The sequence below is a fragment of the Cricetulus griseus genome, chromosome 2, assembly GCF_003668045.3.
Source record: "Cricetulus griseus strain 17A/GY chromosome 2, alternate assembly CriGri-PICRH-1.0, whole genome shotgun sequence".
NCBI lineage: Eukaryota > Metazoa > Chordata > Mammalia > Rodentia > Cricetidae > Cricetulus > Cricetulus griseus.
Window position 1 is genome coordinate 453,215,238 of NC_048595.1, and position 17,348 is coordinate 453,232,585.

Genomic DNA, 17,348 nt, shown 5'->3' on the forward strand with positions numbered 1-17,348 from the left:
GTCAGTCATCAATCTCGTTATCGTTTTGCTTTGTTTTTTATTGAAAATAGATTCTTTGCTCATAAAATACATCCCACTCACAGATTCCCCTCCTTGTTCATTGAGTTTCTCCACTTCTGCCCCCAAAAGTCTGGATCTCCTTACTTGAATTTTTCTCTTAGGTTGCTGCCTTTTTCATTAATATTGTTGATTTCCTCATCTATTTTTTTAATCATTTTCTCTGTATTGCTAATGTCCTCACCATATCCATGATTGAATTAATCTGCTTGTTTGTGTCCTCTTTCAAGTCTTTGATAAATTAGTAAACTTTCAAACCCTCACCTGGATTCATATCCGTTTCCATATTTGTGAATCAGTAGCAGAGGAGATACGTTCTTCTGGAGGAGTCCTGTGTCCTACCTTTCTTTCTTTCTTTCTTTCTTTCTTTCTTTCTTTCTTTCTTTCTTTCTTTCTCTTTCTTTCTTTCTTTCTTTCTTTTCTTTCTTTTCTTTCTTTCTTTTCTTTCTTTCTTTCTTTCTTTCTTTTTTCTGTCCTGTATCTGCTGTTTGATCATCACTAGTGGGTTTTAGTGAGGATCTCCTTAGTGAGCAGCCTTCTCTTGGGAGCCTATCCTGTCAGGAGAAACCAGACCTAAGAACAGGATGGCCAACAGGATCTATTTTTTCAAGATCTCCTAAGTATGAATTGCCCTGTTGAAGGGATCACCTGTGGTTGTGAAGTAGGGCCTTCAGAGCTACAGAGTTTGGGGGCTCTACATCAATAAATGGCAGGAAGGTGGCTGCAGAGTCGGCCCACCCACTAGCCCATGCCTCAGCTGTCTACCTCGACAACTACTCTCAGCTGATGAGAGCCACTCTTGGCAACTGTGGTGGGGCTACCTTCCTCTTGTTCCATGGCCTGAGTACAGCGTCCTGCAGCTTGCACTTTTCAGCTTTAATGTTCATGTCTGTCTGCCCACACTCCCCAGCATGCCCCTGGGAGTGCCTCTAGCTCTGGCACCGATGCAGATGAAATTAAGACCCCCATCTTGTGGTTGTTCCCAGTTCTCAGACCTCCAGAACAGCTCCTTCTGAAACTGTAGCTCTCTAGATGGTGTCCAGCTCCTGCCCTGACCCTATGCTGGTCACTAACAGAGCGAAAAAATGGGATTTCTGTCCACTCCTGAGCCAATGTCACTGCCTCACCAAACCCTGTGAGCACACACAAATGTATTATGTATATACACTTAAAATAATACAAACAAATCTTTAAAATGAACAGAAAAAGTGAATTATCTGCCCTTTAAGTTTATTTTTAAAAAGCTAAAAAACCTATTGATTTTCTAAGAGGCCCACAAAACATGCAACACTTAATTTGTGACCAAGGTAAGAAAGGGAGAATTTTAAGAAGATTTAGGTGGGTGATTATTTTCCAGTTCTCACCAAAGAAAAAGCCATTAACTCTTCTTCTCTAGAGTTCTTCCATTTAAGGAAATCTAAATCTCTAGCAGAGTGTGAAAGGGGTTCAGGAAATGGCAACTAGGGGGTAATCATTCTTTACAATTTGTGGTTTAATGCAGAGGCCTGATAGGAAGTGAACGGTTGTTTTAAGGTCATGTATTAAAACATACTTTACCTTCTGTTTAATGCCATAAACTATAAGTGATCCTCCAAAAAAAAAAAAAAAATACTAGCAGTCTCTTGAGAATGAATGGGGCCTGAGAGTTTGCCTGGCATGTGCAAGGCAGCAGGTTTGTCTGCAGGGAAAGGGCTTACTAAGAGGAGGAGGAAAGAACAATAACTAGCTCTGCTTCAGCAAATGACCCAGCCTGTGAGGCCCCAGCGTGCGCTCAAGGGCCCAGCGTGTCTAGAAAAGATCCCAAACAGTGCAGTGCATACATAATGTAAATAAAGCTGTACACACTAAGTGTTCTGCTCAGCCCTGCCTGTGTCTATCTTGAAATGTAGTCAGTACTTCTAAGTACTCAACTTTAATTTCATTTCATTTTAATTGATTTGAGTTTAAGATTTTATTCTTGATTTAGTTGTCAGAAACTTTTAAGACTATTTGGGCTGGAGGCTGGAGAGATGGCTCACTAGTTAAGAGCACTGGCTGCTCTTCCAGAAGTTGAGTTCAGTTCCCAGCAACCACATGGTGCCTCACAGCCATCTGTAATGAGATCAGATGCCCTCTTCTGGCCTGCAGGTTACATGCAGAGCACTTGTACATAATATCTAAATAGGTAGGTAGGTAGGTAGGTAGGTAGATATTTGGGATAACTTAAGCATATGAAACTATTTTTCATTTCTAAGTTTTATTAAATCTAAATGTCAATTAAATATTTAAAATAAAAACTGCATATAAACTTATATATTTCCAAGATTAGAGATTTATTGAAATACGGAAAATTATAGTGTTAAAGCCACTAACTTTTTTTGCTTCTTAAAATAGGGATAATTTTAAGTTTTAAATTACTGTTTGGATTATAATATGTGTTTGTCTTGGACCATGATGGTTAAAAAGCTTTTCTAAGACATCATTGAAGGCTGGAGATATGGCTCAGCTGTTGGAGGCTGGGCCAACAGCCAGAAAGACAGTGGGATCTTCTTTATATGCAAGCATGCATAGTAGGTGAATAACAAAATTGTATCAGAATCATAGCATGCGGTGTGTGTGTGGGTGCTCGAGCGTGCTCACCTGTGTGTTCATGCCTCTGTGTGTGTGTGTGTATGTTTGTTTGTGTGTCTGCCTGTCCTTACAGACATGGTTTAGTTGAAATAGTTTTAATTTTTAGAAGGTCACTGAATCTAGAAATTAGTATCACTTGACTTTTTGTTTAAGCCATGTTTTATTTGTTATTAGATAAAATAAAATTTCTTAGAAAATGTCAGCAAAATAAATGGGTGCACATAGTGGCAATGGGACAGGTTTGTCTTCGCTTGCCAGGATGTGCTGTTCCCAAGGTTCTTTTGTCAGGCCTCCTAATGGCTAGAAATGGGACATCGACTCACATCAAGATTGATCTGGTTTTTCTTTGTCAATTCCTCTAGGAGGTGATTTCTTGTCCTTTCTGAGGAAGAGGAAGGATGATCTGAAGCTCAAGCAGCTCGTGAAGTTTTCCTTGGATATTGCATCTGGCATGTTGTATCTTGAGAGCAAAAACTGTATACACAGGTAAGAAGTAGTTACAGACATTTTCACCTTTATCATTATGATCCTAGAAAATGACCATGTGTTATGTGATACTATAGTAGATGCCTTTCACAAAGCTTATATGTCGATTTTTTTGTTTTGTGTGAAAGCATTCTTTGATAGTTTTCCACAAGTACTTGACTCATCCCTTGCTGAAGGTAAGTACCTAACTAGAAAATGATTTAACCTCCCTCGTAATTAGAATTTGCTTTGTTGTAATCATGAATAGGTTGATATGGCCTACACTAAAGTCAGAAAATAGCTTCATGTGTTGCTATCATTCTTCAAAATCATGGGAGAGCATAATACTATAAGAATAATTCTCTCTTTCTGGTTTTCTTATTCTTGTTTGTTTGAGACAGGGTCATTCTGTAACCCTGGCTGCTCTGAAACTCAGTTTGTAGGCTAGGTTAGCCTCAAATTCAGAGATTCACCTTCTTCTGTCTCCTGAGTGCTGGATTAAAGAGGTGAGCCACTACACCCGGCTATAAGAATAATTCCTAACTGTGAAGTTGGCTAAGGGTAAGAGATTATGATGGTTATTTCAAAGGAATTTTAGAAAACTTACCTTTTTGCACAGTGGCTTTGTCTTCCTACTTCACAGATTTTGGTTTTATTTTGTGTGTGTGAAGCAGGTGTCCTGTCCCCTGCTACTGAATTACCAATGGCTGTGAGCACCATGTGTGCTGGGAACTCAGTAAGAGCTTTTAGCCCCTGAGCTACCTCTCTTGCCTCTAGATTGTGGTTTGCATGGTTTGTAGCTGAAAGTGGCCTTTCATATGGAATGTAGTGCACCTTGAGACCTGTTGAAAATTTGTGCCATGTCTCAGGTGTGGTTAAGTGGGCATGAGGACCACATCTCAGGTGTGGTTAAGTGGGCATGAGGACCACATCTCAGGTGTGGTTAAGTGGGCATGAGGACCACATCTCGGGTGTGGCTAGGTGGGCATGAGGACCACATCTCAGGTGTGGTTAACTGGGCATGAGGACCACCTCTCGGGTGTGGCTAGGTGGCATGAGGACCATGTCTCGGGTGTGGCTAGGTGGCATGAGGGCCACGTCTCGGGTGTGGCTAGGTGGGCATGAGGACCACATCTCAGGTGTGGCTAGGTGGGCATGAGGACCATGTCTCGGGTGTGGCTAGGTGGGCATGAGGACCACGTCTCGGGTGTGGCTAGGTGGCATGAGGGCCACGTCTCGGGTGTGGCTAGGTGGCATGAGGACCATGTCTCGGGTGTGGCTAGGTGGCATGAGGGCCACGTCTCGGGTGTGAGGAGGAGGATGTGGAAAACTGGTGCAGATTTCGGCTGCTGGAAGCAGTCCATCACACTGCACACGCTCCAGTAGGGCTCTTTGTCACACCTGCATGCTATAACCCTTCCTTACCTGCTGGCTTCATTATTGCTCTGTGCTTTTTTTATTATTTTTATTTTTTTAGGTCAAGGTGAGTTTATTGTCCAAATAGCATAAGCTAATTGCATTCAAAACCACTTACAACTCCATCCTCAAATCCGACTTCAAACTAGTCAGAACATGTTATTCTTTTAAGATCATGTCAAAACTTCTGACTACATGACATGGTCATAGTCAATATAATGTGTCCCCACCCTCATTTCCTAAAGACATTTTTTTGTTGTTGTTCCCACTGATCATGCTATTTTAGCATTTTCTAGTATCCCAACCATAAAAACCACCCACACCTGTTACAGAGTACACTGTGAGAGAATAACATTGATTTCATATGGTATCACACTCTTACAGCAAATTAAAAAATGCTCTGTGCTTTTGACTGAGGTTCTCATTACACAACCTTTGAATTAATACTGTGTTGAGAGTATTGATTCCGCGTTGTGAGGAGGTTGTAAAATACAGAATTACAGCAAAGTCACCTCTACAGTACTGTTTTAATATTGTTGGACAATTGCATTTACTTTTTTAAAATGTCAGGGGTGAGATACTATTTTCCTAAAAATTAAGATAACAATGACTAAGCCTTACCACTATACTTCTGCTTGACTTGTATAAATATGTACCAAGTCACACTATAGAAATCTTTAAACCTTAATGAACATTTAAGTTTAGATAAGCTAGAGATAAACCAAACTATACATCTAAAAACATAAAAAAAATCTTGCTCTTACATTTTGAGAAAATTGGCAAATTTTTTCTGAGATTTTAAGGTATTTTATGTGTCAGCATTTCATCAAATTCTCTATAGTTACTGCCCTTAGGGTTTTTTCTATTAGGCATTTATGGCTATAAATCTTGAGTAATATACATCATTAAATTAGTTTAATAATTTGTGAATTATCTGTAATATGCTGTATCTCCTTCCCCTACTTCAAGTCCTAGGGATTAAACATGGGCTTTTCCTGTGTTAGGCAAGTGCTCTACCACTGAGTTAAATCCCAAACCCTCTTTTTACTTTTTATCTTGAGAAAAGGTCTGACTATTTTCAGGGTAGCATTGAGTTAACCATGTTATTCATGCAAGCCATAAAGTTATAATCTCCCAGCCCTATAATGATCTTTAATTTTTGCTATGCTGCATTTGGGGGAGCCATTGTTTTAATTTCATATTATTTGCAGTGATGACTGGTTAATCATCAGAATCAAAACTGTTCTAGACTGCAGATGGCAATGTCATTTAATTTTGTTCCTCTTTCTGAATCATAATATTATGTGTTGTAATATTGGTTTTTTCCTTTTTAATGTTTCATATTTTTGTATGTTTTTGAAAGCCATTCTTTGATTAGTCGTAGCAGTGATGTGTGTTTGCTAGCTGGCAAGATTTTACTTGAACAGTGTCACTGGGAGCAGGAGTAATAAATAGGTCTCAGGGTTAATGCCAGCCTTCAGTTATTGTTATTGGCTCTATGTGTTCTGTGTTTAAGAAGAAATCCAGGATCTACCACAAAGATTCAGTAATTTATTAGTCATGTCTGATACTCATTAGCATAAAAGCCCCAGTTTTGTCATTCTTGGCATTCAGTAACCTTCTGTCTTTATTCTCACGAATATGTTCCTAATGCTTATTCTTTGGCAAGATTTTTACTAGCCATAACATAGTAACAGTGTACTGTTTTCCTGTGATCACATCCCTTGAATTCGTCCAATGTATCCCTTATTTCCCTTGCTGATTATGAGAGCTAGATGAATTTCACAGCTACAGCAGACCTCTTTAAACTTAGGTGGATTCCTTTTCTTTTCATCTGACTGCAGCAGTATATGGCGTTGTGTTGAGATCATTCACTGCGTTGCATTTTTTATAGTCATGACTCATGCTGTGGAGCTTGTTCTCATGCACCAGGCTGAGGAGCTATTTCTCTGGGAGAAGCAGTAGTTATAGTGGAATCAACTTGCTTCATAGTTAAAAATGCAGGCGGTGCTTATTATCAAAGAAACACCCAAAGTATGTTGTCTTTACTTCAGCGAAGGGGTTTATTTTTTGTAATAGTTTCTGATGGGGATATTTTAACAATTAATTTAAATAATATAAACCATGCTTTGTTATTGTTATTAAGATAATGAGTAAATCACTGAGCCTCATTATTAATATCCTAAAAATAACTAAAATAAATGCATATTGAAGATTGAAAAATCCAAGCAACAATTTAGAATATGCTTCAAATTGTATGACTTACAAATGTGTATCTGTTCACTGACTCATTAACTTAGAACTCAGAATGTGAATGTATTTCTAATTGTTGCTCTGCTACATGATTCTCTTTAACATTTGAACAACACATTTGCTTTCTTTGTGTGTGTTACTATAAAAAAATCAAAGTAATGTTTTATGAAGGAAAAAATAAGTGTGAAAATTCAATGGAGAAAGTAAGAAAAGCATTCAGAAATGGCCTGCCTTGGGAATTTGTTTTGGTTTGGTTTCCATTAACTTCTACGGCAGTTCTCTTGATAGTCTGTTTTTTACTGCCACCGTTTTTTTTGCTCAGAGATAGGGACTTGAATATTTTCGTTTGGGCTTAATTTTAATTAACTCAAGTTTCTTTATAATAACATTATAAGCCAATGTGAAATTGTCCTTTCTACTCTATCTGAAGCACACTGGGAAGTTGTGCTGTGGCAATTTTCACAGTGATGTGCTTGCTGCCAGATCTTTGTCCATGCCATGAAGGGTGGTAAACCTGTCTAATTCAGAAGTCATTAAAGACATAATAGATATAAACAGCAATGGACTGTAAGATTTTATTTCGATTTATTTCTAAATGTTGGTTAAACATTGCCATTCTTGGCTATTTATGAACATTTAGTAAAAAGTACAAACTTTTATTGTTACAATTGTAATCCACATCACAGAAGTGTGAGAATATTACTTAATTCCATTTTGTCATCAATCATAAAAACAATTGATTATAAAAAGAATGTACGTCAAGCCCTTCCGGCAGGCAGTTTCCTGACAGAGCCATCTGCCCAGCCCCTCATATTATAAGATACAGTTTTTCTTAAATGTATACCATGTGAAGCAAAGAAAATTAAAATTTTCATGAATAATATATACTTAAATACACATCCTAATGCAAACAGAGTGTTGAGGTTATTGTATCTTTTCTTTTGTGATATCATAAACTCTCTGATGAAATTGTTTCTTCTCTCTGATGAAATTTTCTTTCCTTCTCTCTTTGTAATTACTAAAGTGCCTGTCCCATAGATGATATCAGTAAGAACCCATGTGTTTTTAATTTGTGTAGATGTGTTTTATCTGCACATATGCACATATCTGCACAAACTTGCTGCTCAGACATGTCAAAAGAGCATCAGGTCCCAAAGTGTTCTTCAAGAGCTACAGGGCCTCTTAATCTCTGGTCCATCTCTCTAGCCCAGATCACATTTTTAAATGCCTTATTTGTAAAAGACATGCTCCCTACTCAAGGAAAATGAAGTTGGAATTCTAAGACTGCATTGACACTTTCCAGGGGGTAGGGGAGCGAAGGAGAAAGGGGGTGGGGTTTCTGAAGGAAAGGGCCCCATACAATCGAAGGTCCAAGAATGGCCAGCGAACATTGCATGACTTGCTCAATTTTACACAATCACCCTCCTTAAAACTTCATAAGGAATGTCTGAGATAAACTTTCACTACACTCAGCAACATGTTTTAGAGTCTTCATGTCCCAAACTTAATTGAGGAATGCTTTATCTACTTGCCTTGCAAGCATCTAGGTTGAAAAGCAGCCACATGGCAGATGCGCCATAGTCTGCTGAAGTCACAGGAGGCAGCTGAGTGTTGTTCATGTGCAGGGCATGCAGCAGACGCTGGAGGTAGAACACTGAGCCCATCAGATAGGGGGTCTTTCCCTGGACCATGAAGGCCATAAGCAGACCGTCAGTTCATACAAGATAGAATGTAGAGACAATACCGTTGCTACTGTTCCATAGTGAAGTCATGGAAAGCATCCTTAAAGAAGTGGCGTTTGAACTGCAGGTTAAAAGGTAACCAAGGGAACTCGGAAGAGAGGAAGGTGATCAGTTACAAGGAGAAAAGAAGGAAGACAGGCAGGGAATGAGGGAGGAAATGACTTCACGGCAGTGAAAGGGTCCACGTTGGACTGAATTGAATACCGACTTGAGATCTGATCTGAAAGTTTTGCAGGCATCAGACTGTGGAAAAGAGCAGGCTCATAGGTCTGGTCTTGACCCTCAGAGCTCGGGAAGTCACTGTGGTGTTCTGAGAAGGAGAGTTCAAATCCATGTTCATTATAAATCTCTGTGGCCTGGAAGAATGGAGCCCGCCATGAAGGGAGATGTGACTGGGGACAGAGGCTGTCATGGACACAGGGACCATGGAATCAGTACTCTGGCTTGCACAGCCGCGTGGTTGGGGCTCGATCAGAAACTCTAGAAGACAAATCATGTTTTGTTTACAGGCAAGAGGGCATTGTGTTTAAGGTTTAATGCGTAACATGTTGTGGGTAAATGAATATGCAGATCTAGAACTCAGGAGAAAGGTCTCACTTAGATGGAGCAGTGTGAAAACAGTGGAAAGGCAGACAGACTGGGACAGCAAAGCTTTGCACTAGTGAGTCAATGAAAAGTGTAAAGACAAGAAAAGCACATTCTAGGATAATCTGAGAAGCAAGCACATCTTTTTTTGTTAATTTTGACTCCAGATGTTGTTTTTTTTTTTTTTTAAATCAACAATTACTTTTAACTTGAGATGACAGTGTACCACCGGTCTACAAATAACAAAGTAATGGTGTTTATGTAATTACTTAAATCACCATTCTGATGACGTAGTGCTTTGTTTCAAGCCCCCAAACAAGTTATATCAGCATTGGTAAGCACAACAGTAACTGGATAACAAAAGGGAAATGTATTTCATGGCCTTCAGAAATTTCTCAGATTCCATTCCATTGAATTATATAAGAAAAACAGACTTGTAAAAGTTCCATACACAGAAATTCATTGTATTGGGGGGAAATTAGGAGAGAAAAATCTAGAGAATAACATCATTTTTTTCTTGAAACTTTTGTTTTTCATCAGAACTCCTGGTGACATTTAAACAAGCTAACAATGAAATAACTGAACTGCTTGATTCTACTCTCTAGCAGCAAGCACTGGAAAAGAGAGTATCTGGCTTTTTTTTTCCATATCTTGAGACACTTATATTGATTTGTCTAAGATAGAAACACTTTTTCATTGTAATAACAGAACAAATTTAAAAACAAACTTCTCAGGAAATAAAAAAAAAAATTCTATTTCTTTCTTCCATAGGCTTTTCCAGTCATCTGTAAGAGGATTTTTGGTACCTATCTTGTAGTCAATGCCCATGAGATTTAATCATAATAAAAGGCATAAAACCTTTCCAAAATCTTTTTGATTGTAACGTTCAGTCACTACTCAGGTGTCGAGGAAGGAGTCTGATACCAGGACATTTTAGAAGATGAAAAATGAAAGCATTTTGACCAAGAAACAAATTGACTAAAGATGTTCTAATAAAAAAAAAAGACTTGACCAGTGTAAATGTAGATGAGAACCATACTTATGTAACAGGGGCGTGGCCTCCTGTATCCACTGCAGACAGCCATCCCATCCATCGCTGTGGAACAAACTTGGGTTGGCAGATTGCAATGCCAGCCATCTCAGGGACTTCTTGGTTGTGCCCTCCCCTGCCCAGCAGGCACAGGCAGATCTTATGCCTGAGCTTTTGGGCTGCGTATGCTTTCACTCTTACATTTCCATATCTCTGTTTGCAGGGTTTCATTTACTTAGAAGAAAAAGCCTGTGATGTTGAGAAAGCCTCTTTAGACACATCAGTGTCTGCTAGATTTCTTTGTGGGAAGGGAGAATTCACTTTTCCCCAGTGCGTTTTTATTAAATTCCCGTCCAGAGCTAAACTGAAGTCGTCCGATGGAACATTCAAAGGCCGCCGTGGGAGGTGTCTAGGGAGGTGAAGAGTGGCTGCAGTGCTCTCCTGTGATGCTGTCTTGCATCACGCTGAGAAGAGGACACAGCTGGGTTTCTGGTACATCGCCCCTTTCAGCAGGGTGAAGCATTTCACGTTTTCATATACCTACCCTCGTTAGATTCACCTGCCTATCCTGCTGTCTCTGCCAGTGCAAGAAAATGTGGCCAGGATCTAGAACCTTCTGTGTTGTGCTGAGAGATGTGACTAGGCCTCCTGTTAACAGTTCAGACCTCCAGGGATCATCTTCCACAGTTGGTATCTGCAGAGGTCAAGGATAAGCAGGCCTGTTTGGCCTCTGCTAGAAAGAATACTGGTTGTTGTCATCTGTCCATCTCCATCAGTTCCAAGTCCCCCTGCTGTGGACTTACCGAATGAGAATATCAGGAGACCTTCAGGCAGGTAGAATGGAAATAGAAAAGGTCTGGGTTACAGAAATGGATTCTTTTCTCATGTGCTAACAAAAAAAAGCAAGAGAATGTGAAGCTCTGGGTAGTTTAGGAAATTTTTAGAGTCGTTAGCACAAGGGTCTGAAAACCTTTTCCAAATAGTGTTAAAGGAGACGCTGTTCTCACTTCTGGGTGCAGCACAGACGTAGCCAAGAATGTTACTGAGACTCATGACTCATGACTCTGGACCACTTTTAGAGTCCATCCTGGGAGCTTCTTGAGGTGGAGCTGTGTTATATTCGTGTTGAAGCCCATCCTTACTGCCAAGCACAGTGCCTGGAATGTTATTGCGACCAACTAACTCGTAAATAAGATAATTAAATGTGGGTTAAGTATAAATTATTCTTGATCTTAATATTCATGCTTTATGATTTATGGTAAAAATTATAAATCTCCCTGATTTGCTCCAGACAATATACTGGAAATATGACCTCCTATTAAAGCAATGGAAACTGTACTATGCAACAGGAAACCCATGGGGAATAAGTTAAACAAAATACCAAAATTATATATACACATACATACCTATTCAGAGTCCTAAGTGACACAACTTAGCGTTGTCTCAAGTGCTCACCCAGCTACAGAATTGGCTCAGTGGCCTCCTTCACTCCTCCCTCCCTCTCTCCCTCCCTCCCTCTCTCCCTCCCTCTCTCCTTCCCTCCCCTCCCTCCCCTCTCCTTGTTCACTTATCTAATTATTAATAGATGAACCAGGAGGTATAATTTCAAATAAAATTCAAATATAAATTTCTTAACTGGAAGTATCAAATATGCTATGGAGGAAATTAATTTCTGGTTCTGTCACAGCATCTATCCATTGAAGATGCTCATTAAGGTTTTACGTTTCTCTAACACATCACTGTGAAAATGTCTGAAGATTCATTCGGATCAGAGTCAGCTCTGTCATTGAGGAGTTGTTCAAGGGGGGTAAGGAAGGCTCCTGGGCTCCTGAGAGCCAAACTGAACTCTGTGGGGTGGTTCTGAGTAGAAAGGACTTACCTGGACACAAGAAAGTGAGTGGTGTATGATAAACAAGTTATATGGAGAATAGTCCTGAGTCTGTGAGCTTTTTGAGATTTGTTACAATGGTGTTTTGTTTTTGTTTTTAATACGTGGATTGTTCAATTTAAAGTTGTCAGGTTAAGGTTATTTGAAGGAGTTTTCTTATTTAAATTTTAATTATTTATGTACTTGTTTGTGGTTGTGTCCAGGGATGCCGGGATTGAACTCAGGTTGGCAGTGTTAGCGGCAAGCTCTTTTACCTCTCGAGCCATCTTGTTGGCCCGTTAGGCATTTCTATCAATTTTATGTTAGTGTTCAAACACAAAAGGTTTTACAGGATTCTTCCAGGAAAGAGCCCTCTGTACTTTTTGGAAAATCAGAATTGTCAGCTTCCAATGACTGGTTTCTGATACTTTACTTACTAAAATTTTTAGTTACTTTTCCTTTTCTATTAAAAAAAATGTAAAGATATTCTTTGAAATTTTACCCATGTCCTTTCTTTTTCAAGCCATGTTAAACGTCTTTGCACTTAATTTATTTTATTTCTGGTTAAAAAAAAAATCCATCAAGAGGGTTTTCATACAAAAGAAGAAATAAGTCACACACAGACAACCAGAATATGACATGGAACACAGTGAGAAGCCAAATAAGTCAGATGCAGTGGTGGTTTAGGTCAGGGAGACGGGACTTTGGGATGATCCGATAAATGAGAGCATAGAGTCTGTCTGGGCCAGTAAAAGTTACGGTGTGTGCCCCTGACCACCTCCATCTGACTGCAGCTGTATTCTGGGGAGCTCTTCTCACTTCCAAAAATGCCTAGCTTACACTAGAGAGAAGAAAACCTGTGAAATTATTTTTTGCCAGTTTCTTGACTAATAGATGCTGATAAGTAGCTTCTTAGTGAGTCGCTTACAGCCATGGTAGCGTCATTTTATCTGTGGCCATGGTGTTGCCTCACAGAGTCCTCAGGTTTCCCATTCTAGGAGAAATACTGCAACCAAAACAAAATCATGGTGTCTATGGTTTATATTATTCTCTCTGTGAACACAACTTGACAGTTTGTCATCTGAAGTGTTCACAAATGCATTGAACTCCTAGTTCTGAGACGCCCCTGATGAATGAAGCCCTGCAGTGTCATCATGTATTTAAATGCCGCTGTGCTGTCCTTGCTCAGACAAACAATTGTGTGTTCCCTTCTCTTCTGGTGGCCATGACCGCAGGCCGCCAGCCTTTCGTGGTCATTGCTACTGATCTTCCTTTGAGATGTCTCTCTTTGTAAGTCAAGACAAATGCATAGTTTGAATGCAGACAAGTATAATTTTTAAGGCTAATGTCATTTTCCACTTCATGTGTGTGAAAAAGTGTTCATTAGGCCAAGGTACTAAAGCAGAGTGAATAACAACAATAAAAACCGTGTGTTGTCAGGCTTTCTTTTCAAAGGTCAGAGAACAGAAGAGAGTGGAATTCAGAGGTTTATGATAAAAGGGTTTGCTACTTTCTGTCATAAATACCAGAGCTCTTGGAAAGGGAGATATTGTGAGACAGTTTGTCCTAGCTTCCAGCTTTCATTTCATCTTAACAGATGGGGTTTTTACCTTTCTATGAAGGACTGTGAGCACTACTGATTCTTCCCAGCTCACAGTGCAGCTCCATCTTACAGAGACGAAAACGCTAATGGAAGCTGGGGATTGGAGGGAGAGCTGAATTCACATTCTCCTTGCTGCTGGTTTGAGCTGGACAATTTAACCTGTTGAACATCCCAGTGTCTGTGGGTCCTTGATACCCAGTGTTGGCAAAGATGCAGCAAGAAGAACAGAAACCAGGGCCTGGAGAGGTGGCTCACTGAGTAGCTAAGAATGATTCCGCTCTTCCAGAGGACTGGCACTCAGTGCCAGCACTGCGTCAGACCACTCACCACTGCCTCTAACTGCAGCTTCAGGGGGGGGGGGATCTTAGAACTGGGGCTTCTGTAGGCGCCACACTTGCGTGCACAAAATCCACACTCTCTGAGTTCACTACACTTCCACACATAAACCCACACACTCTAGAGACAGTACACTCACATGCACAAAACCCACACACTGTAGACAGTATTCGGTCATGAACACAGACACTACACTACCATGCACAAACCCACACAATCTGTAGACAGAGTACACTCTCATGCACAAACCCACACACTCTGTAGACAGTACACTCTCATGCACAAACCCACACACTCCATAGACAGTACACTCTCATGTACAAACCCACATGCTCTAAGGTACTGTAGTCACATGCACAAAACCCACACACTGTAGACAGTATTCGGTCATGCACACAGACACTACACTACCATGCACAAACCTACACACTCTGTAGACAGAGTACACTCTCATGCACAAACCCACACACTCCATAGACAGTACACTCTCATGTACAAACCCACGCGCTCTAAGGTACTGTAGTCACATGCACAAATCCACACACAGACATGCACATAGTTAAAAATAATTCTAAACATTTTTGAAAGATAAAAAGCTCCTAGCTGCAGCTCTCAGCTGGGAGGTTTAGACAGTCACAATGCTCTGGGAGGTTATCAGTAGTATTTTCTGGTAGTGGTTGGAGTTTGGGCCAGTGATTCACTTAAGGACAGCCTTGTGCACAGGTGGGATGGGAAAAGTTCTTCAGCCTGTGTGTGACCCCCCCCCATGTTTCATTGTGAACCCTTCCCCCAGCTATACTCAGGAAGATGTCAGCTGTTCTGAGAGAGGTAAGCTCCACTCCTCTTGTTATTTCTTGGAAGACAGTCAGTTTTGCTTATTTGCTTTGCTGCCTTCAGTGAGGGAGAGCAGCTTTAACCTGGGGCTTCAGACTCTGATTCTAGGGACAGGACATTTGGGGGGGGTGCTGGCCACACAGGCACAAGGGTCAGCGCTCACACAGAAAACTCAGGGCTGCAGAGGCAGGGATCGGGAGGTCCACAGGGCTAATCAGCAAGTAAAGAGGCCAGTGGGAGACCCTGTCTCAAAAGACAAGGTGAGTGGTTCCTGAGGAGTGACACCTAAGGGTGACCTCTGGCTCCATACACATCTACACTCAGATTTTCTCATACACACAAATACACTATGGGAAATTAGAGCTCATCAAAATTAACTTTAAAAATAAAAACCCTCAGACTTCAAGCCCATTATTTAAAGGCTTGTAGAAGAGAACCACTTAATTAGAAAATGTAATAATCCTAAAAGTACAAGTGTTTCACTGAGCATGGTGGCACATCCTGTTATCCTAGCACTCGGGAGAGTTGGGACTCAAACAAACAAAACAATAAAGAGAGAGAAAATGTGAATATTTGATTGTTAAAAGGTTGAGTGCTAATAGCATAAAAAGTCTTTATTTGTTGTGGGGTTTTTTTGGTTTTGGGGTTTTTTGTTTTTGTCTGTTTTGAGTTTTGTTGCTGCTGCTGTTACTGTTTGATAAAAATTCTGATGTACCCAGGCTTGCAAAGGTACTCAAGGATGACCTTGAACTCCTGATCCTCGAATTGCAGACCTACGCCATAGCAACTGATTCCTCTCTTATCCTGAAGACCCAGCTCTCCAGGAACTTGCAGTTTGTAAATGTTATCCATACTTTTTCTCTTACATATTTTTAGATGACTTTATATAATATAGTAGACTCACTTGTATTATGAGCTATTTTTCCTTAGTCACTGTAAAAATTGTGATTAAAAAGTCGGCTTCTACACTCTAGACATAAGCATGTCTACTACCACTCTTAAAGGTGCCTTATTTGTCATTGTATGTGCGTGTGGGAAGCAGGTTATGTGCTCCTGAGTTCATGTGATCTCCGAGGCCAGAGGCACTGGATCTCCTGGAGCTGGAGTTAGAAGCAGTTATTAGCCACCTGACCCAGGGGCTGGGAACCAAACCTGAGTCTTCTGCAAGAGCACTGCAAGCCCTTAGTGGCTGAGCCACCTCTCCAGCCCTGTCTACTAAATTCTCCTGGGGGTCTGAGCTTACACCTGTCCCATGGTAGTTGTGCTTTTAGTAATAATTTCAACCTCTTTCATTCCTTCTCAAACTCATGCATAACTAGGATAGCAAGAGAATACTGTAAAATACTCAGCACAATGCCTAGAGCATCTTACCCTCTCTGAAAATCACTCGACCACATCGGGCACTATCTGCCTTGTTCTGTGAGACCGGGTCTCTCACTAGGACCTGGGCCTTACTGATTATGCTGTGCTGCCTGGCCAGAGATTTCCCAGGATCTGTTGTCTCTCTCTCCCGAGCACTTGGATGATAGTGTACGCCACTGTATCTCACTTTCTCATGTGAGTTCTAGGAATCCAATTCAGGTCCTGGTGTTTGTCTGGAAAGCCCTTTACCAACTGACCCTTCTAGCCAGCCTGTCTATAAACTGAAGCCAGGGGTGGCAGCAGCAGCAGTAATGGCAGTGGCTCTAAAATGTTTAAGTAACAGAAGACTGGATTTTTCTCTCATCCTCCTAAGATGCTCTGATGCTTCGTGTGTAAATCTTCTCCTGTATGGATGGCTCTGTCACTGTAGGAAGTTTGGAGTGACAGCATCCTCACTGCATCCTAGCTTTGCTCCCACGTCAGGCCTTCTGAGACCTTCATTGCCTGGCTCCTTCAGGATGCTTGACTGTCAAGAAAAGGCCCACAGCGAGGGCTGAAACCATGGCACTCAGGGACAGCTCTTTTAATTTTCATACCTCTCTGGTGTGTTTTTCCTACCCTGCTGCCTGCAATAATTGTGTCAGTTCCAAAAACCATACTTTAGGCCATACTTGTTGACTGTTAGTGGATTCTATATGGAAAAATGCAGTTATGCTCTTGGAAATCATCATACCTGTTGTCTTTAAACAATCCTGTTGTAGCTTGTGGTGGCCGTAGCTTGTGGTGGCTGTTCACAAGAGGGCGTGCACCTTCCTCCTTCCTGCACCAATGCCCCATTTTCTGTGTGTGGAGGATGGAGGCTTCAGTCTCCATGCTCAGTTAATGTTTACCCAGCGTGACGTCCATTCCTCTTGGAAGGGCTGAAGCGAACAGGTTGAACACTGTCCTGCCAGCTCCTGGAGACACCATACTACTTAGAACATGAGACTTGGAGATGTAGCTTTGTAGGCTGTTCGTCTTAAAGCTCAGATGTGGATAACAATAAGAAGCTGTGAGCTGAATTAGTTGTTTTTTTAGTCTATCTAGAAAAGGACTAGCTTTCTCACAGGTCTAAGGACAGACCTTTTCAGCCCTAATTTCCATCATTCACCCAGCAGATTTTCACTTCACTGTTCATGTTGTGCCGAG

General features: G+C 40.8%; 1 protein-coding gene across 6 annotated transcripts in view; it reads left to right on the plus strand.

The window, feature by feature from the left end:
- Fer (FER tyrosine kinase) overlaps nt 1-17,348 on the plus strand; it is a 261,687-nt gene that overhangs the window by 192,406 nt on the left and 51,933 nt on the right. For all 6 annotated transcript variants that reach the window (XR_004768769.1, XM_027397739.2, XM_035441167.1 and 3 more), the window contains one exon: nt 3,030-3,153. Coding sequence is in view for 5 of the 6 variants with exons in the window: in XM_027397739.2 (XP_027253540.1) it covers nt 3,030-3,153 (124 nt within the window). In the remaining variant the exon portion in view is untranslated. The remainder of the gene's footprint in view (nt 1-3,029; nt 3,154-17,348) is intronic.